At 35.1% G+C, this 15913-nt stretch overlaps 1 protein-coding gene and 1 pseudogene across 1 annotated transcript; both read left to right on the forward strand.

Annotated features, from left to right (window-relative positions):
- The first annotated feature begins 9218 nt into the window (after window positions 1-9218).
- LOC128161001 (laminin subunit beta-1-like) lies at window positions 9219-15900 on the forward strand. The gene is made up of 7 exons (XM_052824274.1): window positions 9219-9225; window positions 9736-9967; window positions 14119-14273; window positions 14587-14811; window positions 15119-15318; window positions 15707-15774; window positions 15894-15900. The coding sequence occupies exons 1-7, from the start codon at window positions 9219-9221 to the stop codon at window positions 15898-15900; spliced, it is 894 nt and encodes a 297-aa protein (XP_052680234.1).
- Window positions 11431-15913, forward strand: part of LOC128159006 (laminin subunit beta-1-like) — a 32076-nt pseudogene continuing 27593 nt past the window's right edge.

The raw sequence follows: 15913 nt of genomic DNA on the forward strand, positions 1-15913 counted from the left end.
CTGTTGTAAATCCATCACTGCCTGGACTCTTATTATTTGCCATAATTTTAATATGGGTACATGCAAAGTTCGGGAACTATGTCAAACAGAAACAAGGAATAATTACCCGTATCCCAAAAGATGGTATTTTAACAATTGGAGACCAATTACACTTCTAAACATTGCTTATAAAATAAGTTATGAGTGTAATGCTCAGAGAATTAAAAATATGCTTGATATAAATAGTAGTCCCGATCAAACAGGTTTCATTCCAGGAAGATATATTGGTGAAAATACTAAGCTGATATATGATCTTATGCAACATATGGGTGGGGGGGGGGGGGACATTTCTGGTGTATTATTCATAATTGATTTTTAAAAAAAAAAAAGCATTTGATACTTCACATGGAAATTTATTCACAAATATTAAGATTTTTTCAACTTTGGAGCATCCATTCAATCTTAGATATCTACTTGTCAATGTAATATAGAATCATCAGTCACACAAGCTGGAACCTTTCAAAATTTTTCAAACATAGCAGAGGATTTCACCAAGGCGACCCAATCCCCCCCTATTCATTCCTACTGTGTGCAGATATTCTGGCATATAAGATTAAAATAACTTTTATATTCGGGCTACACCCTGAGCCTATTTCTATAGACATTTATTCTATCTTCTTGATTATGAAATCCCATATCTATTGGAAAAAGTGTCTAAGGAAATACTATCAATTCATGAATTAATAATAGATATTGAAAGAACATATATCGACTCTAAAATATATTGCTACAAAAAATTGCAGATTAGATGATTTCTATAAGAGATGGGAAACTTGGCTTTTTCTTCTTCTTGTTAATAGACTTACTCAAATTTGACTGTATAATAGAGATTATATAAAGCTGTCAATCAACTACTAACTCATGTTCAACAACAACTCTCTCTCTCTCTCTCTCTCTCTCTCTCTTCAAGGAACAATTTGGATTTGAAGTAAATGTACTTAAAAGCTGTTGTGATCACTTTATTTTATACAAATGTATTGGATTGTTCAACTTTAGATTAAAAAAAAAAGAAAAAATAGTCCAATAATGTAAAATTCTGAAAAGTGGACCTAGGTGAAATTAATTTTGCAAAAATTTGGTGTTGTACGTTTACGGCTAAATAAGAATATAAGAGTTAAAAAAAAAAATCCATAAACCCTTCCCAATTAAGGAAAATGCAGCATGTGTGTTTTAATAGTTTTACATTTGTCTTCTAATATTGTTTGAATGAATAATTTAATTAGAATGTAGCTCTGGGTGTTTTTCTAACATAGATGAGAGTGGGCTGGCCTGAGATGAACCAAGGAGACACACTGTGTATACCTCATTAGCACCTATTGTTCTTTCACAGACCTTGCAATTAACTAAGAATTCTTACCTGTCTTTGTAACGGGTACGTTCTGTGTATACCAATTAACCACCCTATTGTTCAAACGAAGCAAAGGTACATACACTCGACACGTGAGAGCAGGTGTCCCGATCGAGCTGTGCACGTGTAGAGCAGGAACAAAGTAATGGACAGGGGGCTGCAATTAATCTGGATGTCAACTTGGGGGCCGGCTGTGTGGGGGGTGGGGGGTCTATTTCTGCAGCAAAGATTTTATTATAATTGAGTTATATCATAGAGCTCACCCACCCCCACCCCCACGCCCCCCTCCCACACACACTCTTTTGGGAGAGAATATGAAAAATTGGAAAACAAGATGTTAAGAGAGGCTATCACCCCCCCCCCCCTCCCCCCACACACAACGCATTTTATAATCGATGTTAAAATATATGCAACTTGGACCTTTTCATAAACAGTGCATTTTGAACACACTTAAACGGCTCTGATCAGGATGTATATCGCTACCGGGATCGGGGGGTTGGGATTAAAGGCAATGGGTTGGGACGTAGATTTAAATTTTTAAATAAAAGTGTACTGGGTACATGTATGCGCTTGAAATTAATCCCTGGGTATTCATTTAGTTTGAACTCCTTTTGGTCGCCCTTATTTTCTAGGGACTTTTATCAGAGCAATAATTGAATGGTTAAACGATATGTTATGTTGTTATACTTTCATGTTAAATACTGAAATCTGATTGGTTAAGACGCAGTTTAATAATATTTACTATTACCCTCAGCGTTAGCAACGCACTTGGCAACGGGGTAACATTAAAAAATGTTACATGCGCGAAAATTATGCGCGTACGGTTCGCTGTAGAATTCACGTTATTCCTATATAAAGGCAGTAAAATTTTCTTAAAAATTTTAAAAAAGACATTCAGTATAACAAAATAAATAGTGCCTGTTTGGGAGGATAACAGTTGAAATTGACACCCCTCGAAAACCATTGGTCAACCTCCGCTTCGCGTCGGTTGACAATGGTTTTTCTTGGGGTGTCAATTTCAACTGTTACCCTCCCAAACAGGCACTATTTATATATTAACCATCTATTTAATGACCTTCGTCGGATTTTTTCTGCAAAGATGTATCACTGTTGACCAGTTTATTGCAGCGCAATGATTGCAGCGATCTGTGTTCAATTGAGCAGTGAACACTGGTGAAGTGGTTTCTGGGCGTGTGATCACAATTAACAGGGCATTAATTTGATAAAAGTAAAGAAAATACGTTTCACTAGCTTTTATGATTTATAACAAGATGCAAGCCATTTCCAATTATCGGAGAATATTACTGTAACAATGAATAAGCATATCAAACATTGTGCATTGTACTGAAAGTTACTGTAGTAAAAATATCTTTATACATCTTAAACAACCTTAATACAATTATCAGTAATGAATTATTTCTGCATTCTAATATCAATACTGGAAGGATAAATATAACAATCAGTATATTTCAAAGTGTTTTTCGGCAAGAAATTAGACGTTCTGGATGTGCAACAGAGACTAATAAGTAAATGATCATACATTAATATAAACTAATTAAATTAAATGTCGTAAAATGGAAACAAAGATCAAGTACAATGATTTTGCATTGGTTCTGATAGTAGTAAATATGTAACAATGATATAACATTAAATGTAAAAATCATTGGACACGTCGTAGATATATCATTATTTCGAGTCAAATTAGGTTAATCTCGACCCCCCCCCCCACCCCCCTGCTGTTATCGATAAAATTTGTCGCTATGGGTATGAATACCTTCCGACGCCCAGGGGTAATTAAATAAACGATTATTGAATACTAAATCATATCTGATGAGTATAAAAATAGGTAATGAGATTTTAAAATATCTTAGTTAAAAAAAACACCATTTATTTATCATTTTTCCGTAATCAGTTAATGACCCTTTTTGATATCGTTTAAATATTTAATTACATCAGAAGAAATTAATGAGCGCCGTGGCGCATATGGTAGCGCATTGGCCTTCAGACCCAAGGGTCGTGGGTTCGGATCTCACGGCCGGCAATGATTTTTCTCCAAATTTTCTTTCTGTAAAATGCCACAAAAATTAAAATAATATCAATCCAATAACAGTTCCTTCTCGGCTCGATACAAATTTGACAACATAAAATCAAGCATGCATTGATATATTTAGTATACACAGCGTTCCGATGATATGTATACACATGTGTTGAAATATAGACAGTGAATACAAAGTACATGTATACACAGGGATTGGTCTTGTTCAGTTTATTATGAAATCGTGGGAATATATTAAACGATACAAATGTGCAATGGGCCTCATCCTTTGACTTAGCTTGTGATGCCTTTTTGTCGGCCTTAGACTCTGTTATTATTGCCGGTGTGGAAATCACTCCAAGTATTCTCATGATTAAGCTTTAAAATCATTACAAAAACTGCATGATTTGTTCTCCATGACTATGTATTTCAAGCACTGGTTTATTTTGTATAAAGGTTATCCTTTATATATACTTGCCAAATTAATTGCAATGGGAAATTCGATTTTAAATAAAATTCCAGCTTTTGCTCCAGCTTTTGCTCGCTTGAGATAAGTCCTATACAATGGGAAGAGTGGGAAAGAAATAGATAAGAGGTACTTACCGGTATACATGCTATGAATTAATTTAAAAACAAAATAATTATTGTGAGAGGCTTCTACAGTATATTTAAACGCACTGATTTTGTCACATGCCTCTGATGTACTATAGCCATGGTATCTATTTTTTATTATCCAAAATAGCTCCTGGACATTATCACAAAATTTATACTCTTTCACTAAAACATTCTACGGAAAAGAAAAAATCAACGGGACTTTTCATCAAGTACCCCCCCCCCCCCCCCCATTGAAGAAAACATGTACACAAGCTGAAATTATCCGTCGAAAAGTATTATTGTACATATATACCTTGATAACCACCTTGCTATCTCCTGTTAAATTAAGAATTTTATAATAATTATTGGTTTTACTAATAGTATAATGATATAAAACATTTTGCACACTTTATTTATTAGTTGTTATAACCCCCCCCCCCCCCCCCCACCCCCACCATTGACACTAAATTCATCATGTTTATAGTTAGATGAATAATCTATATAATAATACGGTGTTCAGGATGTTAAATAACTAATAGCGAGCGCAGCTCGCCGGCGCGCAGCGCCGGCGCGAAGCGAGCTCTACCGGCAAGGCGTGTGTGAATAGAAAATTCGGACTAGTTGCACATTCATTCAACGGATTTTTTTGGCGTCAGTAAATCGGACCAGTAATGCATCGTTTTAATCGTCCCAGTAGTTCCCTGTAATCATGGCAATTTTTATCACTTCACACTCTCACGAGAATCAGGAAGACAAATTTAGACAGTAAAAACAATAACGATGTAAGCGACATACAGTCAATGTTACCTCTAAAGTTCACCTCAGTACACTTTCAATCAAAAATAATCGTGTGACGTCACAAACGTTTACACATTGATCCGATATATTTTTTCGGAGTCAGTAAATTTTGACCCACAATTCATAGTACCAATGGTTTCCAACCTCACGTTCCAACATCACGTTCTCCCGAGAATCAAAGTAAAACCTTTGAAAAGCTTATAAGATGTGTAATTTTAAGAACATCATGCTTTTTAAGTAAATAAAACAGTATACTTCGCATACTTTTATTTCTCAGGGGAGTTTTAAAGAGTAAGACGACACTTAACCAACGTCAGCTTTGACGTCACAATAAGCACTGATAAGGGGAAATTACTCTAATTGAAGTTATTGTAAATCTGCTGAAATGACCAAAATCCTCTCAAAATCTTGCAAAGGCTAAGATAAAGAACAGCTGACGAATAAGGACATTTCTTCAGATACAGGAAACAGTTGTAAATTGCACTAATTTGGATGAATGCTCACAAATATTTTATTCACTATAATTACGGTAATTTCCTGATATGTAACGTTATGCGTAGCAGCGCCTTTTTTTAAAGGGGGTGGGTGGGTGGATGGCAGCCTCATCCAAAAAATCTTTGCAAGCAAAAAGAAAAATAAATCATGAAAATTCTAATCTTTCAGCTCTTTAGCAGTTCAATGGTTTCTTTATTTTCACTTCAATTTATTACATACGGGGGGGGGGGGGGGGGGGGGGGGGGCAACACCATGTTCTTTTAACATGATAAGCAAATATTTTTAAGCGTAAATTAAAAATAAAATTAAACATTAATTATTTTTTTTAAAGTGGAGGGGCAAATCCATGGTAAGTCGATTTTCTATGTATAAATTGACAAAAATGAAAAAAAAAATTAAGCATGGGGGGAGCTCTATGATGAGTCAAGTTTTATATGTAAGTTTAAGAAAAAATGTCTACTGCAAAAAAAAAGGGGGAAATCAATCAATCAATCATAATCACAATCACTTTAAAAGAGGAGATGCAGTGCAATGAATATTTATATATTAAAATCTTTATTATTTAACAACATTGTATCTGAGATTAAACTATTGTTCTACATATAAATAAATAAATTATAACAAATCTTATAAACTATAAATAATGAAAATTTACTAAAAAATAGGTATGTTTTATTTTTTGGCATTCAAATTTCACGTTGTTAATTTTATTTTATTGATTTATCATAATTCATTTTTTGATCACATGCTGTGCTCGCCCCAACGGTCGCACCGTAAAACATATTAGGATTTTCGAGTTCATTAAACGGCATTATACTTGAAATTCATGAAATTTCGACTGCTCTAATCGAAATATCTGTGTCCCGATTTGTCTAACTATTTCGACATCCGGTTTTCAACTCCATCGCTTGGTACTTGATAAAGTTGGTAGGGCTAGTGTTGCTAAGTTTGTGTTTCTTCTATCCATTTCCAAAGGTAATTCCATTGACTGCAAATCAGTTTCATTTTAAATTTATACGTCTATATATTCTTTAATACTTCCAAGTGAAAAGCTAGGTAATGAAAAAAAACCAACATTTATTCTTGGACCGAATTTTCTCGAAATAGTGAGACCATAGATTTAAGACTGTTTTAATATGCTATGCTATTTAACAGAAGTTTAAATATTATATGTAATCTTTGTGATTGCATAAACCGTAAATTTATGCCTTTATTAGTGGATCATATAACATTGGTACATACAATACAGTTCAGTATTGATAAATATTTACAACCTGTCAGATTTTAAAGAATTTTATAATAAGCAGGGCAATACTTATTTTGAATTAGTTATATCTTTTAAACATAATTTACATAGTTTTCATGACATATTTTTAGGCAAATTAAAGGATGACAGAGCATACCTCTGATGCTGACACTTGTCATTTGAAAAAAAGGCATTTTTAGAAGACATTACCAACATCTGTGGATTATAATTCAATGCAAGAGAAAATCTAGAGTCATTAAACTAATGCAAACATGAATAAATCAGTCTCGAGTAACTTATTATTGAGAATCTGATTTATTTGCTTGGATTGGTTTAGTTAACATCACCCCATACTGTCTGCACTGTGAGTACTGGTATTTTAATAGATTGGTAAAATATTTTAGTAATTTTATATTATGAACAAATGGGATAAAATACCCCATGCATATGTGGGATAATAAATCCCATGACATCTATTTTATGGGATTAAAAACCCTAAACTATTATTTAAGAAAAAAGTGGGTTTTTAAACCCCACATTATTTTCATGGGGTTTTCTGCCCCATGGGGTTTATTGCAAAACCCCATGGGGTTTGCATGGGGTTTTCTGTGGGGTATTTTTTCCAAACTAAAATCCCATGGGGTTGGAACTTTTAAGTTCAAATATCTAAAAAACTATCTAAAAATGTTTCAATTTTTTTTCCATAAATTTATTTAGAATAAAAAACCCCACCATTTGGTACTAAACTTTGGTCAATAGTGTGTATGGAAAGAGGTGCGCAACGCCGGAAAAATGTCCATTCCGAAGTTGTCCGTCCCACTGTTAATAGTAAATATTATTAACTGCGTCTTAACCAATCAGATTTCAGTATTTAACATGAAAGTATAACAAATATATTTATCTCATACGTGTGGTGTATATTACCCGTGTGATAAACCTTTGCTATATCACACGGGTGATATCAAATACTTCCGGTCGGAACTACTTTTGACACAGCCCCTCGCTTCAACGCTTCAGTGACCTATTTTCGAAGATTTGCTAGTACTTTCATCATAACTATATCTACTACAAAAATTGATTTAAAAAATTGATTTAGTCAAAGATTTACAAATTACAAATATGAAGGAAAGCACATAACTGCGTAGCATAGGCATCGGAACCGGGGGGCTATTGTGAGATGGGGCCCCCCCCCCCCCCCCCACGTTTTTTGCAAAGTTATACGTAACCGTAACGACAAGGCCCTTTTTTCTTGTTTGTCAAGATTTTTGATAAGTTTAGGCCCCTTCCGACTTTCAATTTGCTTTGTGATTTTTATAAAACTGCAAATTACGTTAACTATCAAGGAGTTCATCCACAGGCACCTGAATTTTTATCAATCAGTCGCTTAATAAGTCATATATCAAAAAATTCTACCCCTACTATATATAAATACACCCTTGTGTATTTATATATAGTAGGGGTAGAATTTTTTGATATATGACTTATTAAGCGACTGATTGATAAAAATTCAGGTGCCTGTGGTTCATCCTGACGACGCGATGAAAACAGAACGCTCTGGTTGTGTTTATATACAAGAACTTACCGAAATAATGTTTCATAAGACTTTTATTCCACCACCAGTAAGCATCCTTATTCACTATTTTCATTTTCGAATCATAAGGTTAGTGTTTTTCATAAAACATCAACAACTGTTCTTCGTTCGAGTCAATATTCAAACTAACGAGCATTCGCAACTTCGTGAATGTCAACAAACTTGATTATTCAAGTCTTCTGATCAGTATTTCCATTTAATCAAGTGAATAAGCTCTAAGAAAAATTATTCAATGCTAAAAAAATACTTTAAGGTTTATTTCAGTGAAACCTTACATTAAAACAGTTAGATTAATCTCAGAAATGACGTACTAAATTATATGGCGCAAGGTCACAATAACCGCATAACGCAACGTTGCATCATCGTTTTTTATCTTTGAAAAAAATCAATTCGGGTCTATAAGGGACTGTCTCAAAAGTTTCATAATATAAATCAAATTGTATGAGATAAATAGAACATCTATAATTGTGTGGTTTTATATTTGCTTTATCCAACTCGTTGAAATGGTTATATTCGCTCGGCAAGCCTCGCGAATATATACACCATTTCAACTCGTTGGATAAAGCAAATATAAAACCACACAATATAGATATCCTCTATATATATATATATATATATATATATATATATATATATATAAACTCACTAGTAGCACATGATGAATACTTGCAAATGAATGGATTGAGTAATTTACGAGGCCAGTATTTTACACAGACACGGGTAGTTTCCTTGCGGCACTGAGACCGGTCTCGTTGATATGCGCGAAACGCCTTGGTCCAATCTTGCTCCCATATACCATCGCGACACTACCACGAGCGCGTTTTTTCACTTCAAGTCTTAATTTTTAATGAAAATTTCAGACAATGAAACAAATTTAACAATTTCTGTAATATTAATTAATTACAGATAATTATTTTTAGAGATGCAAAAAATTGTAGAACAGTAAATAATGTAATATTAGGTACACTGAAGCTCTTAACAGGTGTAAATAAACATCTGATCAGTGTATGCAAGGAACATGACCAATCTAATTAGCTTTTCAATGAATTATTCAATAAACAATGAGGCTTACATGACTGGTGCTTATCCTCCACTCCAGTTATTACCTGTTTACTTTATAAGCAAAGAGGGGTAACTCTATTACAAGAACGATACTTTGTATTAAAAATTATAACATTGTAACAGTAGATATGTTATGCATGATGAAATTTTCTTTAACACTTAGAGTGCTTATTGACAGAGAAAGTGAATTCTGGTTCAACATAAATATACCGGTAGAAAAGCAATTTTTGATGCTTAAAGTTACATAGACAAATATAGAATATAAACAAATTTTCTGGTTGTCTCTAAGACACGGGAGGCAGGGAATTCTCCCACCTAAAATGACATAATTGCCCAGCTATTTTTGCATTTCAAACACAATCTAGCCATAAGCTTAACCTCCAGACCCCCTTCTACTTTTTTATTTCTTCCTTCTACTTCAATTTTTTGAGACAACCCTGATGTAGTTTTACTTTAGGTGAAGGATTAATCTTGCATGTTTTTAATGCTGTAACACATAATGAACTTTAATTTGTTTATATTGACAGCTTGTAACTGCCATGAGTATGGATCTCGGGACAACCTTTGTGATGCCCAGACTGGTCAGTGTCTGTGTATCTACAATGTGGGATCTCGTGACTGTAGTCAGTGTGAGGCCAGATACTGGGGATTTCCTCAGTGTAGGGCATGCGACTGTAACGGAAATGCAGAAACCTGTGATGACCTGACTGGAAGGTGTATTGCATGCCGTAATAACACTGCCGGGGACCACTGTGAGAGGTTAGAGGAAAATATTTTGAACCTTTCTTCTATATTAAGTAAGTAGCAAAAATATCTGATTTTTTTATTTTTTATTTTTTATCTGAAATATAAAATTCAACGGTGTGTGTTTTTATTTTATCCGCTTCCTGTTCATCTTCTTCATCAACATGGATGCTTTTGTGGCTAAATACTCTAAGAAATTACATGAAAAAAGCTATGTAGCTGCCAATCTCCAGTGTAGACTGTGGCAAGCCCCAAGGCGACTTTTTCACCCGAGTCGCCCCCTAGGTTGGGGTCAGAGGTCAAAGTCATATGGTCAGATTAAAGTTAAATCCCTAACCTGGAATGGCATAGTTATTCCCCCGCTAAATTGTCTTTAATTATTAAACTCAGATTTATTCCCCCTCCATCTCTTGATTGTTCTCATTTATGCCACAACCGGTTATGTATAAACCCAGATCATCTCTCATCTCTTGAACCACATGGAATTAATATGCAGTGTGTCAACTGTATGTCTGAAGGTGTAAGATTTAATTCACTTTAAATTTATGTATTGTGTAATTTTATAAAAATAAAAAAAAATATGCAGAGCATTGGAGGCCCATCTCAAACCTTTCCCCCAGTGGTCTACAATTTTTTTTCTTCTTTACAAATTTTATGTTTAAAATATTGCACATAATTTTTATTGCATACTCATTGTAAATCAGTTTGTATTTTTTAAACACACATTTGAAGAACACAAGAATTTAAAAGTTGATATCAATTCATTTTTCACCAATGACTGCAACCAGGTTGATCGGGATCGGGATTCTCTAAATTCTCACACCTTTGTTTTGCCAGACCCGAGAGTGACGATTCTGGAATGAGAGTACCAATGCACCGGATGTTGACATCAGAGAAGTGTTAATACAAGATTGAGCCGCGCAGAAAAAGGTATGGCTAAGGTGATTGGCTGAATTAATTGCTGAAATAATGATTATTTCAAAGTAAATTTATCACTGTTTAAAATGAATGATGGATTGAAGAAGTACTGCAAAAAGTGAAGAAATAAGAGGGGTTGAAATAGGGGGTGGGTGTCAATTTTGGGACTTGGATTTATTTGCTGCGGATCGCTGTAAGTTGTAAACAAGCTCAATTTTGACCTATAAACGCCATGGGACCCTATGTATTTCTATTGATTTTGTGTTAGTGCTTGGAATGAACTTTCAAATGTGACCAAGGATATGTCTGTAAGTATAATAGCAAACTAGCCAGGTGGGTTTAGGTTAACATTGAGCCCTATGGGAAATGAATTGGTACTCTTTTCCCTATAAGCTGATTCTTTCGGTAGTCAGTTTTTACAAGCTGATTTAGTTTTTGTTTGACATACTGTATTGCATTTCTACATCGAGCCCATGCTCGCTTCTTTTTCTGATTCAGCGATTTTGCGTGCTTTATGCTATACTCTGATATTTGTTTTATTCTTTGCAGAACTTTCAATCACTGAGACTGGACACCAATGGGAACTCCTAGGGAAGCAAGAGTTGTACACACCGCCATGTCTACCCCATTGTTAGCTCGTAACGGACCTGAGAGAGCATGGGATTTTGCATTTCTACTGTAAGTTTTGTTTTTGGGAAGACTGACAGATATGGTTCGATTGACTGACTCGCACTTGTTTGTAGTTGTGTTCAGTTTCATTCCATTCAAGGCAGAGATCGAGAGAACCATTCCAAGTAATGATTTAAGAATAACCTTGTCTTTTTTATTTAACTTTAGGTCACCTGGTTCTAGATTATGTGCCCGTAGACCAACAGATTTGTGCCACCAGCTAGTTTTCTTACCACCCTTACAGAGAGTTACACTCCATCTGCAACCTTCACTGCAACCCCCACTGTAGCACTTGATTACCCTGTCTACGATTCTAGGTAGGCATTTTGAAATTTTGTTCAAGTCACCGTTATGTTTTTTAAACAAAGCCTGAAAAATGCCGTGGCATCGTTTTTTGATGTCATTGGCAAACATTTTCTGCAAATCTGACTTTTGAGTTTTAGTGTGTGCTGGAAACATTTCTGGACTGAATTCAGCTTTAACACCTTGACGGAACAGACTTTGCCCCCTATGAATCCTATCGGCTAGTCTGCTAGTTTTCCACAGGGGAGACAGAGTGTTTTGAGGGGCGGTTTCTAACCCCGCACAACTGGTGGCATCACCATCAGTGGTCACATTGCACCTCTTGCACCCAAATGTCCATGACCAGCCTAGCCCCCACTTAGTTTCAGATTTTATCTCAAAATCAGCAACTTGGCATTTACACCTGGCATGTGATACATATAGAATATCACAATTTTGTTTTGATCTCGGCCCTGGTATTAACCCGAGCGGTTGGTATAGGCCCAAGCCCAAAGGGCCCGGGCCGATACCATCCAAGGGCTGATACCAGGGACGAGATCAAAACAAAAGTGTGATGTTGTTTATATCATATATTTTAAATCAAAGACTTTAATTCAAATTAAAATTCCAATTAAGGAATATAAATAATCACGAAGAAGACAAGATTTTTTATCGGATTTACAAAACTTGTTCGTTTTTATTTCTTTTTAACGTTATATGTTAATACTGTAAGAGTTGTCAGACTTCGTTGACAAACCATCGTCATTTGAAGTACAGTAGAAGAGAGTGTGTCGTCTGAAATGAAGCATTATCTTCTAGAATTCAAAATTATCGAGAGAGAAACTTTCCTCCTACGCAGCTTCGTAATGAGTCAAATTCTTTCACTTGGATTTCGTAAGTTTCCCATCAGATTCCATTCATAAAGACCCATACTGACGTTCATAAGCGCGTCCATTACTTTAACCACTTAATTTTTACAGTCTAATCTCTGGTTTTCTAAGATTCAGTCTCGTTCCATCCTTCTCTATATCCTCCATAATTTAAACATTGATTGATATTAAATAAAGCGTGCTATTGTTCTAAATACACAACCTTTGTGTAGGTTACCTCCCCATACTTAGATACACATCATTCTTTGGCGCTATTTTTTTAATTATTATTTTTCAATTTTCGGCAACAAATAAAAATATTCAGACGTGTAAGGTGATACTTTGTATTATATATTCGTTATTCTATCGTTATTTCACAAACTAGTCTTAATTTTTAGCAGAGATATATAGAAATTAGCGATTTTAAATTTGAGGGCAATACACCCCATTGATGACGGGCTGAGACAGAGAAATAGCAGCCCCGAGGGCGATACAGCCCTAGCTTCCAGTTGCTGTCTCACCTAGTCCAAAACACATGTATCAGGGCTGATACACTACTAGGTATATGATACATACAGGTCGTTTATCATGTCAATGGTCACACCCTTGTCTACAACCCTCATTTCCCGGCTGTCGGGTCTGGTGACTCTTGAGTAAGGGTTGGGATCACTTGGGCGGGGGCGCAAAACCTTAACATTACTCAGACTTTTTTCAGCTCCTGACAAAGTGTACAACTTACCGTCAGGTGATACTTTAGTAATCAAGTTAAATTGATTAGCTGTTAACCGTGGTAACCAAACTGATTTATATACCTCATGTTTTAATTTAGAGAGGCCGTGAACCACTTTCCCCTTTCTAATATTGTTTCCACAGACAAACATTCCAAATATCACATGTAGCACCTTTTTAGAAACGACATATCCTCCTCGTTCTTGCAATTCCTTATTCGTGGTGTTTGTGATTCAATTTTTCTTGATTTGAGTAAAAATGTATCCAGAAATGAGAAAAATTGTGTACTTTTTTTTACTAAATATACTGATTTTTTATGTAAATTAACAGTTTACTCTCAATATTTTGATTTATTTTCTTAAATCTAGGTTTAAGAAGCAATTGAAACTTAAAAATCATGGTATAACTTAATATTTTTGTGTGTATAAGTCAATCAAAAGACAAGTCTGAAAACAGCTCTAAAACTTTTACTATTTATCGGAATTTCATTAAACTTGGTAGTATGGGTGTGAGTGATGTATAATAGATAATGATATGTTGAAAAATCATTAGATTGATAAATTGGTTTACATATAGCATGTTTATTGAAAAAAGAACATTTTTCCACATTTTTCCAAGTTTTGATATTCTAGGTTTTGTTGTGTTATGTTATTATGTCATGGAGTGATATTAAATTTCCTGAATGTTTTTTCTGCACAGTTGTGATGCTGGTTATTATGGTGACCCAAGGAATTATGTCAGGAAGCCCTGTTGCCCCTGTATGTGCCCTGGGGGTCCCACCCAGCATGCTGACTCCTGTTCAGAGGACCCTAGACAGGAGGTCATTATCTGCAACTGTCTGCCAGGATATCAAGGTACAGATAAGTACCTCTTAATAACACATGTGCAAAATAAGACAATACTATTGATATACATTTGACCAGCAGTTACCATGAATTATTACAATGTAGATACTTTAGAAATGTTTACCATAATAGTGAAGGTCAGAGATATATGGTCAATAAAGGTCAAGGTCATTTGTTAATTTACACAAATTCCTATTGAAACACTGAAATTTAGATCTTATTTAGTAATTATCAAGTCAATTTAGAAGAAAGTAATGTATATTTGAATGACATATTCTATCGTTACAAAGCATTTTTGTGGTCTGTGCTTGCTTTATTGTAGGACCTAACTGTGACACGTGTGCAGAAAACTACTTTGGGAATCCCTTGGTAGCCAACATTACATGTGAACCCTGCCTTTGTAACAACAACATTGACCCCAATGTGGACGGTAACTGTGACACATCCTCTGCGGAGTGCCTCAAGTGTCTTTTTAACACTGAGGGGTTCAGCTGTGAGAAAAGTAAGCCTGGACACCATGGGAATGCAACAACCCAGAGCTGTGTAGGTAAGGGAATTTGTGGGTTAATAGCCATAATTATGGGGTTTTTAATCTGTTTAAACTGAAACAATAGAAAAAAAATGTTTTTCCTCAGAATGAAAGTCACTCAGTTTTAAGAGTTTTGCGAATGAAAAAAAAATTAGGTTTCTTATCATGCAGACAATTACATTTGTATCAAATATTATACAGATAAGCTTATTTTGAATTCTGGTTACGGTTTGATTATTCAAATTGAAGACTTTATTAAATTTTTTTTAGTGCAAAGAAGGACAATTTCAAAAACAGATTTTGATCCATTTATTTTTTTGTGCAGAGTGTGTATGTGACCCCTATGGTACGGACAGGTCAGCTGGGTCATGTGATAGAGAGACAGGGCAGTACCCATGTCTCCCGAATGTGACCAGACTAAGGTGTGATGCCTGTCTGGCCGGCTACTGGAACATCACAAGTGGGGAGGGCTGCTCCGCCTGCAGGTGTGACCCTGAGGGGTCTCTTGGAATTACCTGTAATCAGGTAAGAATTGATTCTCTCCCAACCCCTCTATCAGATAATAAGAAATAAATTATGACTCATTTTCTACTGTAGATTCCTTATTTTACACGAATACTTATTTCCGCGATAAGGCTGTTTTGTATCAAATCGTTAGAATCGCATACGTAGGATTTTTCTCCTCATTTCTTATGGTTCACAACTTTAAAATAATGGTGCGATTTTAGAACCTGTGAAAAGTGCTTCTCGCGATTTTTAAACTGATATTACTTCTTGTGTATATTAGGAATCTACAGTATGTAAATGTGCTAAAAGCAGCAAAAAAAAATAAAAATAGATTTTATGATTTGTATTTGGGTAAATTTTGAGACACTATATGCCATAAACTGATGGCCAGTGTGACTGTCAGTAGGAGAGGGGTGGAAGGGACTGCAGTCAGTGTGAGAACCTGTACTGGGGCGACCCCAAAATCCTGTTATTGTATTACATTAAACAATTATAATTCGTGTACCTAAGTATTATTCAGAGCCAATGTATATTGTTCATGTTTTGCATTAATTGTTTTTTTTATCTGTTTCCTCTTTTGTCTCTTCCTTCAGCCTGTGACTGTAATGACCAG

This window comes from Crassostrea angulata, chromosome 8, assembly GCF_025612915.1.
Source record: "Crassostrea angulata isolate pt1a10 chromosome 8, ASM2561291v2, whole genome shotgun sequence".
NCBI lineage: Eukaryota > Metazoa > Mollusca > Bivalvia > Ostreida > Ostreidae > Magallana > Magallana angulata.